The sequence below is a fragment of the Terrapene carolina genome, unplaced genomic scaffold (genome assembly GCF_002925995.2).
Source record: "Terrapene carolina triunguis isolate 2854851 unplaced genomic scaffold, T_m_triunguis-2.0 Scaffold130, whole genome shotgun sequence".
In the NCBI taxonomy this organism is placed as follows: Eukaryota; Metazoa; Chordata; order Testudines; family Emydidae; genus Terrapene; species Terrapene triunguis.
Window position 1 is genome coordinate 23,912,717 of NW_020664481.1, and position 15,993 is coordinate 23,928,709.

Here is a 15,993-nt window from a genome sequence, read left to right on the forward strand (position 1 = left end):
AAACAGGGGGAAGAAGGCAGAGGAGAAGCTAACAGTGATATGATTAAGTCTGGTAAAAGATATAGCAGTCCCAGCACACAAACTGCCTAGCCACTTTTCTCTGTTTGAGACAGAGCCATAATGCATTGAAGTCAACTGAAAGATTCCCATTCACTTCAACGGGCTTTGGGTCAGAACCTTATTGAGTGATCTCTTCCGTTTTTCACAATTTAACGTTTTTACACAACTACTTCTTGTTGTAAATTTATAGCACGTACAGTTTTCAGAACTGGAAAGCACCTCAGGACGACCTTGTAGGACAGAAGCTATGTAAAGAGAATGCTATTATATTGTATTGTGTTCCATTAATCGACTTTGAAAGGGACAGTTCCTTCCCTGCAACCCTCAATTGTAGCTAAAAATAAGTCTGAGGTTCTCTAGCAGCAGAGTGAAAGAGGATGTTTTGCTTTATGTAAAATTATAAAAAAATACGTGCCAGAAAAGTCCCACACATGTAATAGTAGGAAAATAATTCCAATGTGTTTAGCTCAGCACCAAGAAAGTGAAACAGAGAAGTAGTGGCAATGAAATAGTTTATCTTGAGTGAGGATGGGTGCAAAAGGATGAAACAAAACACTAAAAAACAAAATCTCCCTCAGACCCTAAAAGTTCAAGTTATAAAGCCCCTTGAACTCTTAGTTTCTTAAAAATTGGCAATTATTTCTGATCCACAAATTAAGCATTTAAACTCTGCAACCACTTTGGCCTGGATCTCCTCATGCAGTAGAGCCTGCATCAGAGACTCAAACGCATAGACTGTAAGGTCAGAAGGGATCATCATGATCATCTAGTCTGGCCTCCTGCAAGTTGCAGGCCACTTCTCAAGCATTCACCTCTTTATATCTATATCTATCTATGTATATAATGTATTTAGATGTAAAAGTGGGGGAGGGGGGACTGGATGGCTCCAGAGATCAGTATAAGTGATCCTCCAGCTCTAGTTCGCTGGTTCAAAAGTAGATATCAGGATTGCCTAAAAATCTTTTTCTGATAGCCTGCCTGATAGCCTTCCATACATTAGAGTGACCATACATCCCGTTTTGGCTGGGACAATCCCCTTTTTCAGCTCTCTCCTATCCAACTAGGCTTTGATTTTGCTCTGGGCTATCATTATGTACCGGTTTCATAATAGTGGCATGACCATTTCCAGCATTTTGAGGAACAGCACTGTGGTACAGGTGGACCAACTCCCAAAAGGCTCACATGTTTTATCAGAATTTTTCAAAATCTTTGAGATGAAAGAATGGATGGCTCTGGGATTCATAATGAGTTAGGAAGTTGTTCACTTCTAGAGTTTTGACTTATATCCAACCCACGTCAGTATGAATGGAGATGAAGTTGTTAATCTCTAATGGAAACGATGTATAGAGCCATGAAAATGAAGCTCAGAGTCAGAAACATCTAAATTCTAATCCTGAATTGGTTACTGACTTGCTATATATTCTTGGCCAAATCCAGACCATAGCTGTTCCAAGTGAGGCAAGCTAGAACAGACCAGGGTCACCCAATAACGAGATGACATACAGGACCAGAAATGGTCCTGCAAAGGCCCAGGAAGGCCAGATTGCACTGAGGCTAACCTAAGAAGAGCTACAAGCAGATTGAGGTGTCTCCGAGTTCCTGGGGAGAATGGGAGGAACCAGCGCCAGGGCAATTTAATTGGAGACTTGGGTGACAGATGTGTCAGCCCAGGACCTGTATTTAAGAATATTACCAGGAACCTTGTGTGAATGTAGTGTAGATATTGTTTCAGGTAGTGAATTGGGAAGGATTTATATCTGAAGTCTAGTAAGTTCCTATATTGATAATTTTGTCATTAATCCTACATAGCAGTTACTAGACATTCTTGCTCGGTGTAAAGGCTGAATAGACTGCCAGCGTAAAATGGTCCTGTATGTAAAGATGGTCTCCCTTTGTCAATAGCGTTTGCATAGGGGTTAAACCCTTTTTCTTCCCAAATTCCCCCTTACTTCAGATGCTCATGGTTTTAATAAGGAGATACATTCACAGCACTCCCAGACTAATCAGGGTGATAGGCAATAGTCTCTCCAACATCCCAACCTGCTTATGATCTGTCTCCTTCCTATGTCTCTGAACTGGCTTTAGAAAAGAATGTTTTCCCACTTCCCCTTAAGTATTCTTTGAGCTCGAAGAGGAAGATCTCTCACATGACAACTGCTCAGGTGACCTCTGTAAACGTCGGATGAATTTCCACATTCCACTGTTTAAGTACTCAGAGAACTTAACTCTACAGATATAAGATTAGTGCTGCCCTTGAGAAATAACCATAGAGATTTAGGCACATGTAGTTAGAACATACCATAGTGTGGCCTCTGACTGGAAGAGATGATAAACTTTATTCCCTGGCTTTCAGAAGAGATTATTGAGCTTTAAACCTGTGAGATGTTCAAGTAGTTTCCTAATGAGGAAGCTCCTTTTCAAAGCACTGAAGAATTGCCAGGTAACAGCGGAGGAGAATATGTTCAAATAACCGGGGACCATAGTAAGAGTTAAGGGAAGAGAAAAATCATATAAATAGGTTTTACAACAACCCTTTTTTTCTACATTTTAATTCACACTAATAATAGTTTTAACAGGAAGGGTGATTAACCATTGGAACAAACTATCAAGGGAAGTAGCAGTTGGTTCTATATCTTTTGACATCTTCAGGTCAAGATGGGATGCCTTTCGGAAAGCTATGCTTTAGCCAAACACAAATTATTGGATTCAATGAAAGGGTAACTGGGTGAAAATATATGATCTGTGTTATACAAGAGGTCAGACTAGATGATCTAGTGGTTCCTTCTGGCCTTAAAATCTATCTATCTATCTATAGGGAGACTCGTTGTGAATTGGTTACTTTTGATCCCAATCCAATGGGAAGACTCCAATTGACTTTAATGAGTTCTGGATCAAGCTGTTACTGAATTAGTAACTTAATAAACATAATTAAAATAACCCCAGAATTATACATCACCGAATTGTTGATTTTGATAAATTTAGTTCAGTATTACTTATACTTCATAATGTACTGTTAAAAGTCCTGTAGTATAGTTTATAAAAATAAGGACACCTTAGCAATATGGGAACTCACTATAACCTCTACTGTTAAATCTTTGCTAAGCAGTGTAGGGGAGAGAGTCAAGTTTTGTATGGATCAGCAAAGTGAGGATAAGTGAGGTGCCACTGTACTGTGCTTATAATTTGACAGTACTTGAACTGCATTGTTAATATCCTGTGCAGACTATAAGCAAGGAATGACACTGAATTTATTTGTAAAATCCTGTAATGGTTTAGGTCCTGGAATCCTAGCTACCTAGGAGACTACATCTCTTTCTTTAAAGATAGGGTGATCATACATCCCATTTTGGCTGGGACAGTACCCTTTTTAAGCTCTGTCCTGTACATCATGACTTTTTTGGCAAAACTGAGTATTTGTTCTGTTTGCTCTTGCCCGAGCGTAGCATGGAGGAATGTCCGGGCAAAAGCCTTTTTTCATCTGCCTGCTGCCACTTCCCCACTGGGCCTCTACTTGCTGACAATGTTTTTTATAAATAGATTGAGAATTTCCCTTGGCCACCAGAAGCTAAAATTTGCATAACTTGTGAAACATTTTCTTAGCTTATACTCTCTCCCTCATTCAGAGAGACTCTGTTAATGGTCTGTTGTAAGCTGCTATTTCTGGCTCAAGCGTCACTGAAGAGGAAGGAAAGCAAAATTACCCAAAACATTTTGGATTTTTTTCCTTTCGAGAGAATCTATTGTGCAATGGAAAGGTGCACCTATAATTCATTGACATAGACCCTAATCAGAAGAGTGTCAGAGTTTTAGAATAAAATGCAAACAAAAATTGCTCATACCAAGAAGTACAGTGTTAGAGATTCAGGACTGGATCCTGTGAAAAACCTAATAACCTGACTGTGAGAGATAGACAATTCATTATGCCCAATTTAAATACTCAGATTCTGGAGCAAATTAATCCCTGGTGAAATTCTAGTGGAGCTATACCACAGACGCATTTGGCTCTAGCAGTTTAAAAGTTTGACTAATGCTAGAGTTTGTATTCCACTCAGGAAAGATTGAATAAGAAGAGCAAAGAAAAAAAGAGAAAATTCGAATGGAAAAATATGTATAGTCAATATGGAGAAGCCTACATACAGAAAACTCAGTTTTGGACATCTAGATTTCAGAGGAGGCTCCTCTTTCCTTAATACATAAAAGAAAAAGGTGGAATCAACCTGAAGTGGGATGTGCTGGGAGAAAATGAAAAATGGCTTTTGATTGCAAAAGAAAAAAGGTTACAAAAACCCTCAAATTAGTTTTGCAAACTCTGAGAACCCAAAATAGGGTTTGAGATGTTCATCCATCCCTACTGATCTTATACATGTCACACATCTAGTAATCTACCGTAGTTATGCCTTTTACTATAATCAGCATGTTTGAATGCACTTTCTGCCCTATCTATACTACAACTATAATTGAATTAGTGGACCCAGTTATAACACAGTTTTGACTTGTAGCCTAGATGGAACCTAATAGGGTCCCTGTTAAACCAGTCTAGGCTTTTAACACAACTACAGGAGCTGAATTATGGAACAACCATATTTTAACTGTCTCATCTGATGTTGTTATAGTCAGAGTTGCAAGTGCTCTCTCCTAGCCAGGAAGAAAATTAAATTAAAGAGTTGCTCTAGAGAGTTGTAACTTCACACAGCCTCTCCCCATTCTCAGCAATGGATTATAGCTATGTTTAAACTTTGGTTAACAAATCAAGACAAATCGTTTGTTTACTATAGTCAGGGCTGGTAGCATTGCCTGTCATTAAGGTTTCCTGGCACTTCCTACTATAAGTTATTATTTTCACTTGCTTATAACTTTGCCAAGCTTCAACCATTTGGACTGGAATTTTCCATACCAAGCGCTTTGGGCTGAATTGTTTGCGGGAGGGGGGAGGGGAGGGAGAAGAGCGCACTGAAAAATTGGCCAAAGTCATTCAGCTATGTCTGAAAATGAGGGTAGGGGAAATTATGTTTTGACCATGTTTAAATATTCTGGTGACTTTCTTTTAAAAGTTATAGCACCCCCATGCTTTTGAGAATGGCCTTGAAATTTGCAGGGGGTGCGGGGGGAGGTAGCTTTTGTGTCAGGGATGTGCTATTAGCCATCCCTGTGAAAATCTGCTCAAAATTTGGCCAGGTTATAACCTTCAAAACACCAATAACAATTCTCAAACTCATTAGAGACTTTAGAGATTTTAGCAGCTAAATTCCAAAGTTCCCATATGCATTGGGATGCTTCAGCCCAGGACCAAGCAGGACTTTCCCTGCAATTGCAGTTCTGGGCTGCTGCAGGCCAAAATGGGTGTAGGTCCAGACACTGGAACAGACAGCAGGGAGTTCTCAGTGACCTCCTTGATTAGCCCAGGCAACATGAAGAAGGAAGCTGTCTGATTGAAATGCATAAGGGGTGAGGGGAGAGGACAGTATAAGCCTAAATCTCAGTTTAGGCTCCGCTGTGATCCACAAAACTCTGCCAAACCCTGGAGGCACAAACTAATTCAGTGCCTAAATTTTCAGGGTAAAAGTTCCCTCAGCACCTAAGTTTCTGCCTCTAGGTATATGCACTGCTGCCTCACTCTGAGTGTCCACGTGCCTCTCTCTCTCTCTCTCTCTCTCTCATCTAAGCCCCAGAGCAATCCAAGAAGCAGGGAAGACAGGCATTCACCTGAGCCAGGAGGTGTGGTAAGAGGCTGCATACTGCCTTCGTTCCCATTCAAAATCTGGCTGGAGGAGGTGGTGCCCACCTTAGAATGTTTATCCCAGTGGTTAGCACACTTAGGGCCGCCCAGAGGATTCAGGGGGCCTGGGGCAAAGCAGGGGAGCTGCGGCACTTGTACTCACCCGGCGGTGGTCCTGGTCTTCGGTGGCATTTCGGCAGCGAGGGGCCCTTCAGTTGCTCCACGTCTTCAGCAGCACTGAAGAGGCCCCCGCCGCCGAAGACCCAGACCGCCGCCAGGCCAGGGCTCACGGGGCTCCTGCGGGGCCTGGGGCAAATTGCCCCACTTGCCCCCCACTCTGGGCGGCCCTGAGCACACTCACCTGTGATGTGGAAGACCCAGGCTCAATTCCCCCCATCTCTGCCAGAGGGGGAGAAAGGATTTGAACTAGGGTCTCCCACTTTGTAGGGGGGGGGTTTGCTCTAACCACTGGATATTCTGACATGGGTCTCCCTTAATCTCTCATGCTAAGGCTGTTCCAATGGATAAACAATTAGAGTCATTAAGCCAATGAGAGAAAATGTGATAATGACTGTAGCCTGGTGGGTAGGGAACCCACCAGAGAGGTGAGTGGCCCAGGATCCAAGTCCCCCTGCTCCATTACTCTTCTGGTTGTGGATTTCTAAACAGAGATCGGTGTCTCCCTGCAGCCTGGATTTAGGCAATTACCTGTGTGAGAGGGGCAGGAATTAGGACACTCCCCTCTCATTGGCATCTCCCGCTGCCCACCTTAGGTGGCGCCCAGCGTAGCATGCTGGCTTTTGTGGATCGCATTCAAGGGTGCCTGTTTCTCCCCATTCATTGTATAAGGAGCTTAAGCGCCTAACTGAGGCTTTGTGGATCATATTATTGTTCCTGTGATTTTTCTAGGCACCTAAAAATTAAGCATTGCAACACTCAGCATCACAGCGCCTAAATTCTTTTATTAATCTGAGCCAAGGAGCATGGAAGGAAGGGGATGAGACGAACTGGAAGCTGGGGTTTGAAGACTGATTTAGGAGCCAGAAGGTGGGGGAAAGATGGGGGTCAGAAGAGAAGGCATTTGGTAGGTAGGGAGAGTGGGACAAGGAGCCGGGAGAGGCGGGAGAATGAGGACACTGAGATTAGATAAAGAACCCAATAAAGTAGATTGGGATGGTCCCCTCTGTAGATTGGGGACAGAGAATTGGGAGAGCAGGCAGGGGTATTACTGGAGGCTGTCTCAATATGCTAAAGTTCAGCCACTTCTCCTGAGACCTCTCACCCGTCTGTTACCAGCTGAATCACACATCGACTACCATCAGCTGAATTCATTTTAATATGAAAAAGCTGAAATCCCCGTGGACACTTCTATCATACCCAGGGGATTGCAAAGATCTTTGTCCCAGAGATATGCACAGGCAGCCTTAATTCTGGCATTTCCTGACTTTTGAATGCTTGACCTTGCAACCTAAAAGCTCTTTTAATTTAGTTTGTGTGTGTAATTTTAAGTAGATAGTCACAAATAATCAGTAGAAAAAAATACATGACACAAACACAGGCAAAGTAAATGAAAACCTGCTATTAGGCCCGACCTTATATTAAAGGCGGAGTAAGATTACAGAAAACATTTGGCTTTCTTTGTTTTAAAGACACTGCTGTTGGAGGATTTGGGTGTGTACACACCAGCTGCAATTGCAGAACTCCCCTCCTCTTTCTATTTACAGAAAGGGCCAGTAGGACCGGTCTCACCACATATCCCTGGGGTAAAGATCTTTGCAGGAAAATAGATTAGTTGCCCAACCATTAGAATTGTCCAGTAGGATTACTATTTTATATTAAAATGTCTTCAGCAGCTGCTTGTCAATTTGTGATTCAGCAGCTGTGGCTGAACTTCAGCATAGTCAGGTGACAGTAAAAATTGGTTTGTGTTATTTTGTAATTGATTGTTACCGCACTGGTTCAATTAACCGTCAGTTTTACTCTTTGTGCTCAGAGACCTCTTATCCCCCCCAAACATCTCAGCATAATCATATGTCTGATCAATATACTTATCAAAAGGTTTGATATTTTGAGAAGGGACAAAACAGCAACCCCTGGAATTGTTCTAGCACATGGCTTGCTAGGCAATTACTACCAACAACCCACACAACCTTGAGTTTCAATATTTTCATTAACATACCACCTTTGAGACAAAAAAAAAAAAAAAAAAAAAATCACAAAACATTTTGCAAACCGTGATTCAGGCTCACAGCACCCCTGTGAAGTAGAAAAGGGATGTATCCAGATCACTTTACCCTGTTACTGAAATGCTAGAGTGAAATGCAGCAGTGGTTTAACAGTTCACAACATGGCATAATAGTTGAGGACAGGAAGTGTAAAACGAATTACTCATGTTGGCATTTGGCCCTGAGGATCACTCATGGAAAGTTGAATAGTCACAAGTGCTGTAGGCCTCATTTATAAGAAATTACACATCTTTTGGATGAGATGTAATTTTAGCCAAGAGTTACAGATTGGGGGAATTGCACGTAGTTCAAACATATCTTCCCAAATATATCCTGACATTCTATTTCAGACAGCAACTACCCTGATTCATGGCTGTTGATATTGCATTGACACTTTTTCCTTCTACTAACAGCTGAATAGATTCATCTCCTCTGTAACGAGGAACACAGTTTTAGCACTAAGACACTTACTGCATGATTCTGCCATAGCTATTGTCATTTACTATTACTTTTTATACTGGAAGATTTAAAAAATGTTTTTAAAAGACATTTGAGTGGGTATGTTATCTTAATTTAAGTGGAGATGGAGCTGTCCTGACTGGTTTTCCTGGCGGGGGTAAGGGGCGAGAATTCTTTTAATAGTATCCTCAAGAAGCTACTGAACAATGAAAATACTTCCCCAGTCGTGGATGCTAAAATGACCACTGAGCCATCCAATATACCTTTTATATACCTATTCCGATACTCTAGGTGAGCTCCAGTGTCTTCAAAGGAATCTGCCAGGGATACGTTGATTAAAACATTAATATTCTTCTGTCCTTTCACACAAACATGATACTGATCATTAATGACAGTCTTGCCTCTTCCTGACAGGCAACAAAACAGGTTTTAGTTCCAGGCAACAGCCCATTTTAAGTAGAGTTTTATTTTTCCTCCATTTTACTTCAAAATGACATAACTCCACAATGAAACTCTGTTGATACAAGCTCACATACCTGTGCATACTTACACGGTAACATTAACAGCAGTTGTGTGATTACATTTATGTATCGTGGACCTTAACCAAAAAGCTATTGGACTCAATTCAAAGATTTTTGAGCTTTTGATTAGGCCCTCACTTTGCATATGCACATATAGTAGCATCTTAAGGAAGTGTGTGTGTGTGGGGGGGGGGGGGGGGATATAGTATAAGATGTATGCAGGAATGCAAGAGTGGCCAGAGTACTGCAAGGCGTTGAAGGAAAAAATGAGGCTGAGCTTGATGCAGGAGGAGAGGAGTAGTCAGTGACAGGATCTGAAGAGCATGATGCAGTCAGATGCAGGGACAAAAAGATTATCTTAGAAGCAGTGTACTGAATAGACTGGAGGGGAGAGGCTGCAAAGGAGGATCCAATAACTGAGGCAAGATGAGCAAGGCTGCTGGAAGTAGAGAGGAGGAAGGATTTGAGAGATTTCACTGAGGAAGTCACAAGACTTGCCAAGAACGTGTATATGAGTACGTGGGAGGAATGGAGGAAAGGTAGCGAAAGTGAAAGAAGTTGGGTAAGGAGTGCGGTGGGGTAAAAAGATAAATTCAGTTTTAGACATGTTGCTCTTGAGGCTACATTGATATTGTAACTTGGAAGTCTCAAAGGCAGGCCGAGATAAGAGACTGTACAGGAAGCGTGTGGTTGGTGGCAGGGAGGAGGTTCAGATTACCAGATATAGTTCAGGAATTCTCTATGGGCTTTGAGCCTGAATGTCTCAACCTTAATTCTGATTAATCTCGGCAACATTAAATAATTAATCACTTTGTTTGGAGGTTCCCCCACCATACACCTCCCTCCCTCCCTCTATTTTTAAAATTAGCAGCATCAATGCATTTTTCTTTGCTATTAGTTTTTAAATGTTACACAGATGGGTCAAAACCAATAGATAAACTCAAGCCTCAAAATATTAGCGTATAACAAAGACTCCACACTTCCTCTCTTGGTGAACTCATTTGGAAATCACTGTACCCTCCATTAACATTGACTTCGGTTAACTAAGAAGTATGATCAATTAGATAAAGTTATAAAGCTCCCCTCACCCCTAGTACCTGAATCATAATAGTAAATTATAGTAATTTATATTTTCATACCAAGCCTTAATATAGATACCAGTGAAAGAGCCAGTGCATGTTCCTAGACAGTGACTACTAGCATTATAGGAGGAAGGCTTGAAGCCCTGGTTAACAGTTAGAGTTAATTGAAAAACAGAAAAAACGAGGGGTACTTGTGGCACCTTAGAGACTAACACATTTATTTGGGCATAAGCTTTCGTGGGCTAAAACCCACTTCCTACTGTATTTTCCACTCCATGCATCTGATGAAGATATATATACACAGTATATGAAAAGATGGGAGTTGCCTTACCAAGTGGGGGGGGTCAGTTCTAATGAGACAATTCAATTAAAGTGGGCTATTATCAACAGGAGGAAAAAAATCACTTTTGTAAGGGTAATCAGGGTGGCCCATTTCAAAGAGTTGACAAGAAGGTGTGAGTAACAGCAGGGGGAAATTAGCATGGGGAAATTAGAAACAAAAACTAAAAACTAATTTCCCCATGCTAATTTCCCCCTACTGAAATATCCCTCTGCAAGTTTATGACCTGGAGTTTAACAAAGAGCATTGTGTTAATGCATAAAACCTAGAAAGGATATTGACTAGAAAGCAACTATGAAGCACAAGTGAAATTTATGAGCCTAGTTACACTGTCCAAACCCTGAAGTAGAAAAAGAATAAACAGGATAGCTAGATTTTCAGATTGTATAGTATTGCAAGTGAATGTAGTCATTTTGACCATGGACCCTTTGAAGTGAACTTCAAAATAAAGTTGAGTTAATCCCAGACGACGTGTTGAATTATCCCACTAAACAGAATTAACTTTTTAGTGCAGAATTTAAAATGACAGAAAGAAAATCTTCTTGTTCTAATGGAGGACTTCAAAACACTCCAAATAAAATTTGTTTTGAATTTTAGTTAAGATCTTAAAAAACAAAAAAACAAAAACACCCCATCAACCTATTGCTGTGTTGAAAATCCAATCCCAATCTGTGTTATCAACACAAGTTTGGGATTAACACAACTGTCACTGGAACATTGTAGTTCATTTTCTAAAAAAATCAGTTCCGTTTTTAAAACCCAGATTACCTTTTTTGCACTTGCAAAGTAACTGGTGGGCACAATTTTGCAACTGTAATTACTTAATATTCTGGGGCAATCAGGTAAGTGGATAAACAACAAACCATTGCTCCAGTTACTTTTGCTCACAAAATTACAGGTACAAGAAATAAGGCTACTAAATTTCAAACAGAATACCAATAAGAACCAAAGCTCACCCAGATTGTGTTCCATTTTGAAAGGCTTTGTCTTCCTGATTTACCAGTATGAGTGGATTTGTAAGTGAATACAAAATTGTTGTCATTACTACAGAAGAAAAGCCTTATGGGATTCCAAGATATACGTTAAGCATTGTTTAATTGTCCTTTTATTGTGCATCATAAATGTTAATTATAAGCTTTGATCGAAACCCCTACCCAGTGAAACTGTCACAAGGATTCTTTACAAGTTCACCTGCTGGCAGTGCCGGCGCAACCCATTAGGCGACCTAGGCGGTCGCCTAGGGCACTGCGATTTGGGGGGGGGTGACCGCGGCGGTATTTCGGCAGTGGGACCTTCCGCTGCCTCTGTGGGGGGGAGGCATTTTGGGGCGGGACCTTCCGCCGCCTAGGGCAGCGGAAAATCTGGCGGAGCTCCTGCCTGCTGGCTGCCATATAGAATAAGTAATCCTGGTTTTCTTTTTTTAAGTAATTGGGACCTTGACTGCTCCCAAGCACTCTATGAATAAAATTACCAGTCTCCCCATAAACTCCTTTTAACTTAAAAAAGTTAACAAAGTGAATGGGGTTCTTTCTAGAGAATAATTCAATATTCATTCATGTTGTCAAACTCTTAACTATGTCTTCAGCGGGGGAAATGAGCTGTTTATTAATAGAGGAATCAGGTAAAGTTATCAAAATGGACTGGGGGGAGAGGAGAAAGGAGGGTCACCCCCAGTTCCTTTAGACTAGAAGGGATCCATCAGGTGGTAATGGGAAATAAAAGTATGTCTTTACTCTCTCTGCAGTTAAAATGCTGGGAAAGATATATAATATAGGACTAAACTACACATACACCTCTACCTCGATATAACGCGACCCAATATAACACGAATTCGGATATAACGCGGTAAAGCAATGCTCCAGTGGGGCGGGGCTGCGCATTCCGGTGGATCAAAGCAAGTTCGATATAACGCAGTTTCACCTATAACGCGGTAAGATTTTTTGGCTCCCGAGGACAGCGTTATATCGAGGTAGAGGTGTACTTTAGTGAGGACGTCTTCTATACGGAGGAAACAAAATATTGACAAGTAACAGTTACTGAAAATTATGCAGAATAGCCTCTCATAAGTCAGCAAGGTTCTGATTCTCCTCTAATTTTTGTTGGTTACATCAGAGTAGAACTCCATGGATTCAATGAAGTTATGCACACCAGGGTAAGTGAAAGAATCATGCCTCCAGTCTACAATGAAGTCTTCCTCCGTTTCATCTGCATGCATAATCTAGTCACCACCTCTCAAGGCAGGTTTGCTCAGCTGGCCTGCACTTTGTGAAGGTTTTTGGAAGGCATGTGGACTAAAGCAGGTTTAGGTAGTTGAGTTCTTTCCACAAAAAGCCCTACACTGTCCCTATTGAAGTTGAGCTTGCCCTTTCCACTCAAAGCTGGCTTCCAGAAGATCCACATCAGTTATTAAGCTAAAGAGATACTAGCAAAACCGGCAGCATTACCAGTTTGTGGGGTGATGCACCCATTTCACAATCCAGACAGCTAACATTCCTAACAGTTAGTATAAAGAATGAAGTTACGTATATTTGCATCCTACAGACTACTTCCCAGATGAATCAGACTGCAGGGCAAATATATTTTTCAAACAGAATAGTCAACAAGAATAATGTTAACAACAGAAAGGACAAGGTTTGCCCTCATTTACACCTTTGCAACCTCAGTGGTATTTGCATGGGTTGAACAGAGCAGAATTTGGGCCATAGGCTGAACACACTGTTATTATATTTGTTCATATGAAGGCCTTTTCTTGCACTTACAGCATTCCACAGAGCCAGTTCCACTGTTAGCTTGAAAAAAACGTTCATTTAATATGCAAAGTCATTTCTCAGACAGACAATTACTTGTGTACTTCAAAGCATTATCAAAGAACTAAAAGCAATTTGGTTAAGGCTTTACATAGCTTTTCAAGTTTCAACTGACATGTAGTTCACAGCACTGGTATAAAAGATACTGCTTCTGAAGTCGTAATAAGCCTGCATTTATAATTCAGTTTGAAGAAACTTTTCTGGAGTAAGAATTACCCAACTTGAAAAATTAAAAAGAGGTTCCCCACTTGCCCAAAGATTTCAAATATACACACATTGTGAATTAGAGATCATCTACATGCCACAGACATTCAGACATCTAATAAGGGATCCTAATCAGGGCTAACCAGAGTACCTCTCATAAGCAACCACTATCAAGTGATGGTTCCCCAAGGCTACCATCACTTTAACTTGTTGTCAACTCAACTCTTTAAGAGGTGGAAAAAAACCCTCACAGGACAGAAACAAAATATAAACATTCAAGAAAATACATATTTGAGAACTGAGACTATTCTCCGAGCTGGGGTCACTGTTTTTGAACACATGATTGGGTATGTTTTGGTTGAAAATATTATGAAGTTATTTTATATGTTATACGTTTTAGATAAGCAAGATGGATGACCAATTTTTATTGCCATATAAGAAGTGTTTCTAGTCTCAAAGTTATTTAATGCCATTCTTAGCAATATCTTTTAGAAAAAGAACATATAGACAAGGTAAGAGCCTCCCACCCTTTTTAATGGAAGATAAATCTATAGCAGAGAAAGAAAGGAGCCTTTTGCCATAAGTGCTTGATAAGTGAAATTAAGTGGGCTCCACCAACGCTACCAATAGGTATCTTCTGAACAAAATTGACTAAAGTCACTTATATACAGGGTAGGTGCTACTCTCTCTGCAGCTACCAGCATGACCCCAAGTGAGAGGAAGGAAAGAGGGAAGAGAAATGGCTTTGGATCACTGTTACAATTTACCCAGCTGGTATCTCACAAGATAGTCTCTCACTAAGGATTAATATCAACCTTAAAGTTTATCCTTTTGGACAGCTCCAGTTCAATTTTTTCCATTTCAATAAAGGACTAGTATACATTCCTACTCTCCAAAAATTAAAGAAAAAAGTATTTTTAAAATTATAACAGATGACAATTGGATTGTTAGCCACAAACATCTACTAATTGCAAGTCAACGACCAGCAGAGTGATGCTTCTTTATGTGAGTGTTTTACACCTTGGGCTCAAGCAATATGGTAGCACTCATCACTGTGAAAATTGTCTCTTACTGATCTTTGGTCTTGCTAAGATATTGCCAAATGTCCCTTTTACTGCTTTAAAGAAAAAGGCACCAATAATTTAGGCCCCAAATACAGGTCCTGTAAAAATCTTGTCAGACTTAATGGAAATGTTAAGATTATTAAATTATACTATTAGATTTTAAAGACAATCCGCTGCAAAGTTTGCAGTTCAAACAGCAGGCCATTATGCTAATGCATGGTAAACTGAATATGCAATTGACTACAATCTATCAATAAACAGACTAGCAAGCTTCACTTTCATTCGTAGAAAGAGGCTAGAAAAACAGAAGTTAAACCCAGACAGAGGAAGAGTGTAGGAAGAAAAACAGGTTAAAATTCTTCCACTCTTAAAAAAAAAAAAAGTTTGTGGTGTCATTAGAAACATTGGTAATTGTGTTAGGCAAAAAGAAAATCTGACAGTGATCCTTTACGTGCACAGATATATACACCAAGTGATGCTCTGATCACTAGTCTGGAGCTTTAACCAGATTTGAACTTTCCCATAGTTTTGTGGCAAGGAGAAGGAGGTTTTCATTCAGCCCATTACAGACATGGAAGGCCCAATTCTGCTCTCACTTACACTGGTGAGAGTTGACAGTAAACTCACTGAGATCAGAATTATAACAGTGAAAGAGAAGGATAAGGCCTGGATGCTAGCAGCAAAGTTTGGAGGAAGTTGAGCTTCAGATCCAAAGTTTGGCAGCATTTAGACTCCATCTCTCTATTCCACATCCATCTGGTTTTGTTTCTGGAACTTGATATGCACAGCCAGCATGACAAAGCCAGTGAGGATGCAGGCGGAGCCAAAGACCAGGTAGACAATGCCCAGGAAGGGGTTCTTGCCACCCATCCAGGAAACAGTGCTGAAGATGACCTTCTTGGTGCCCTGGAAGGAGAGGACGGGGTAGTTGTAGGTGATGTCGAGGCGGTAGGTGCCTTGGGGCAGGCCAGAGGAGAAGTTGCCCTCACGCACGCGGCGGTAGAGCTTGCGGAAGGTAGGCAGAGCAGCGGTGCGCATCCACACGATGAAGTCCTCGTTGATGAAGCCGGTATTGTTGGGGTTGCCCGTATCCAGCATGTAGGCAGCCTGGGGCCAGTTGGGGGGCTTGGTTGTGCCCTTGAAGGCGGCCTCCAGGCTGCCATTGACGAGTTCGGGGTTGCTGAACTTGATGTTGGAGTCGGTCCACCAGGAGATGCCTCGGTTGTCCAGGGGCACGGGGTAGAAGGTGCCGTTGGCCAGGTGGTAGAGGGCGAAGGTGTCATTGAAGAGGCTGTTGGCGATGGCCCCGCAGGGGGCGATGGGGATGCCCTGGGGGTCCGTGCGGAAGGGGCTGCACTCCGTGGCTGGGCTGCTCAGCCCCGAGGCGTCCCCGCTGAGCTGCAGGTCGTCGCGGGAGACGCCGTAGCGCCGGTGGTTCTGGTAGTAGTTGGAGAGCTGGTAGTAGAGGCACACGGGCCCCGGGAAGCGCTCGGGCAGCTCGAAGCGCAGCGAGCA

At 41.6% G+C, this 15,993-nt stretch overlaps 1 protein-coding gene across 1 annotated transcript; it reads right to left on the reverse strand.

Moving 5' to 3' along the window:
- Positions 1-13,193: 13,193 nt before the first annotated feature.
- Positions 13,194-15,993, reverse strand: TMEM30B (transmembrane protein 30B; the record flags this gene model as incomplete). The annotated part of the gene is made up of 1 exon (XM_024202237.2): positions 13,194-15,993. A coding segment is annotated over one exon (774 nt), but the record flags the coding sequence as incomplete, so codon positions are not given.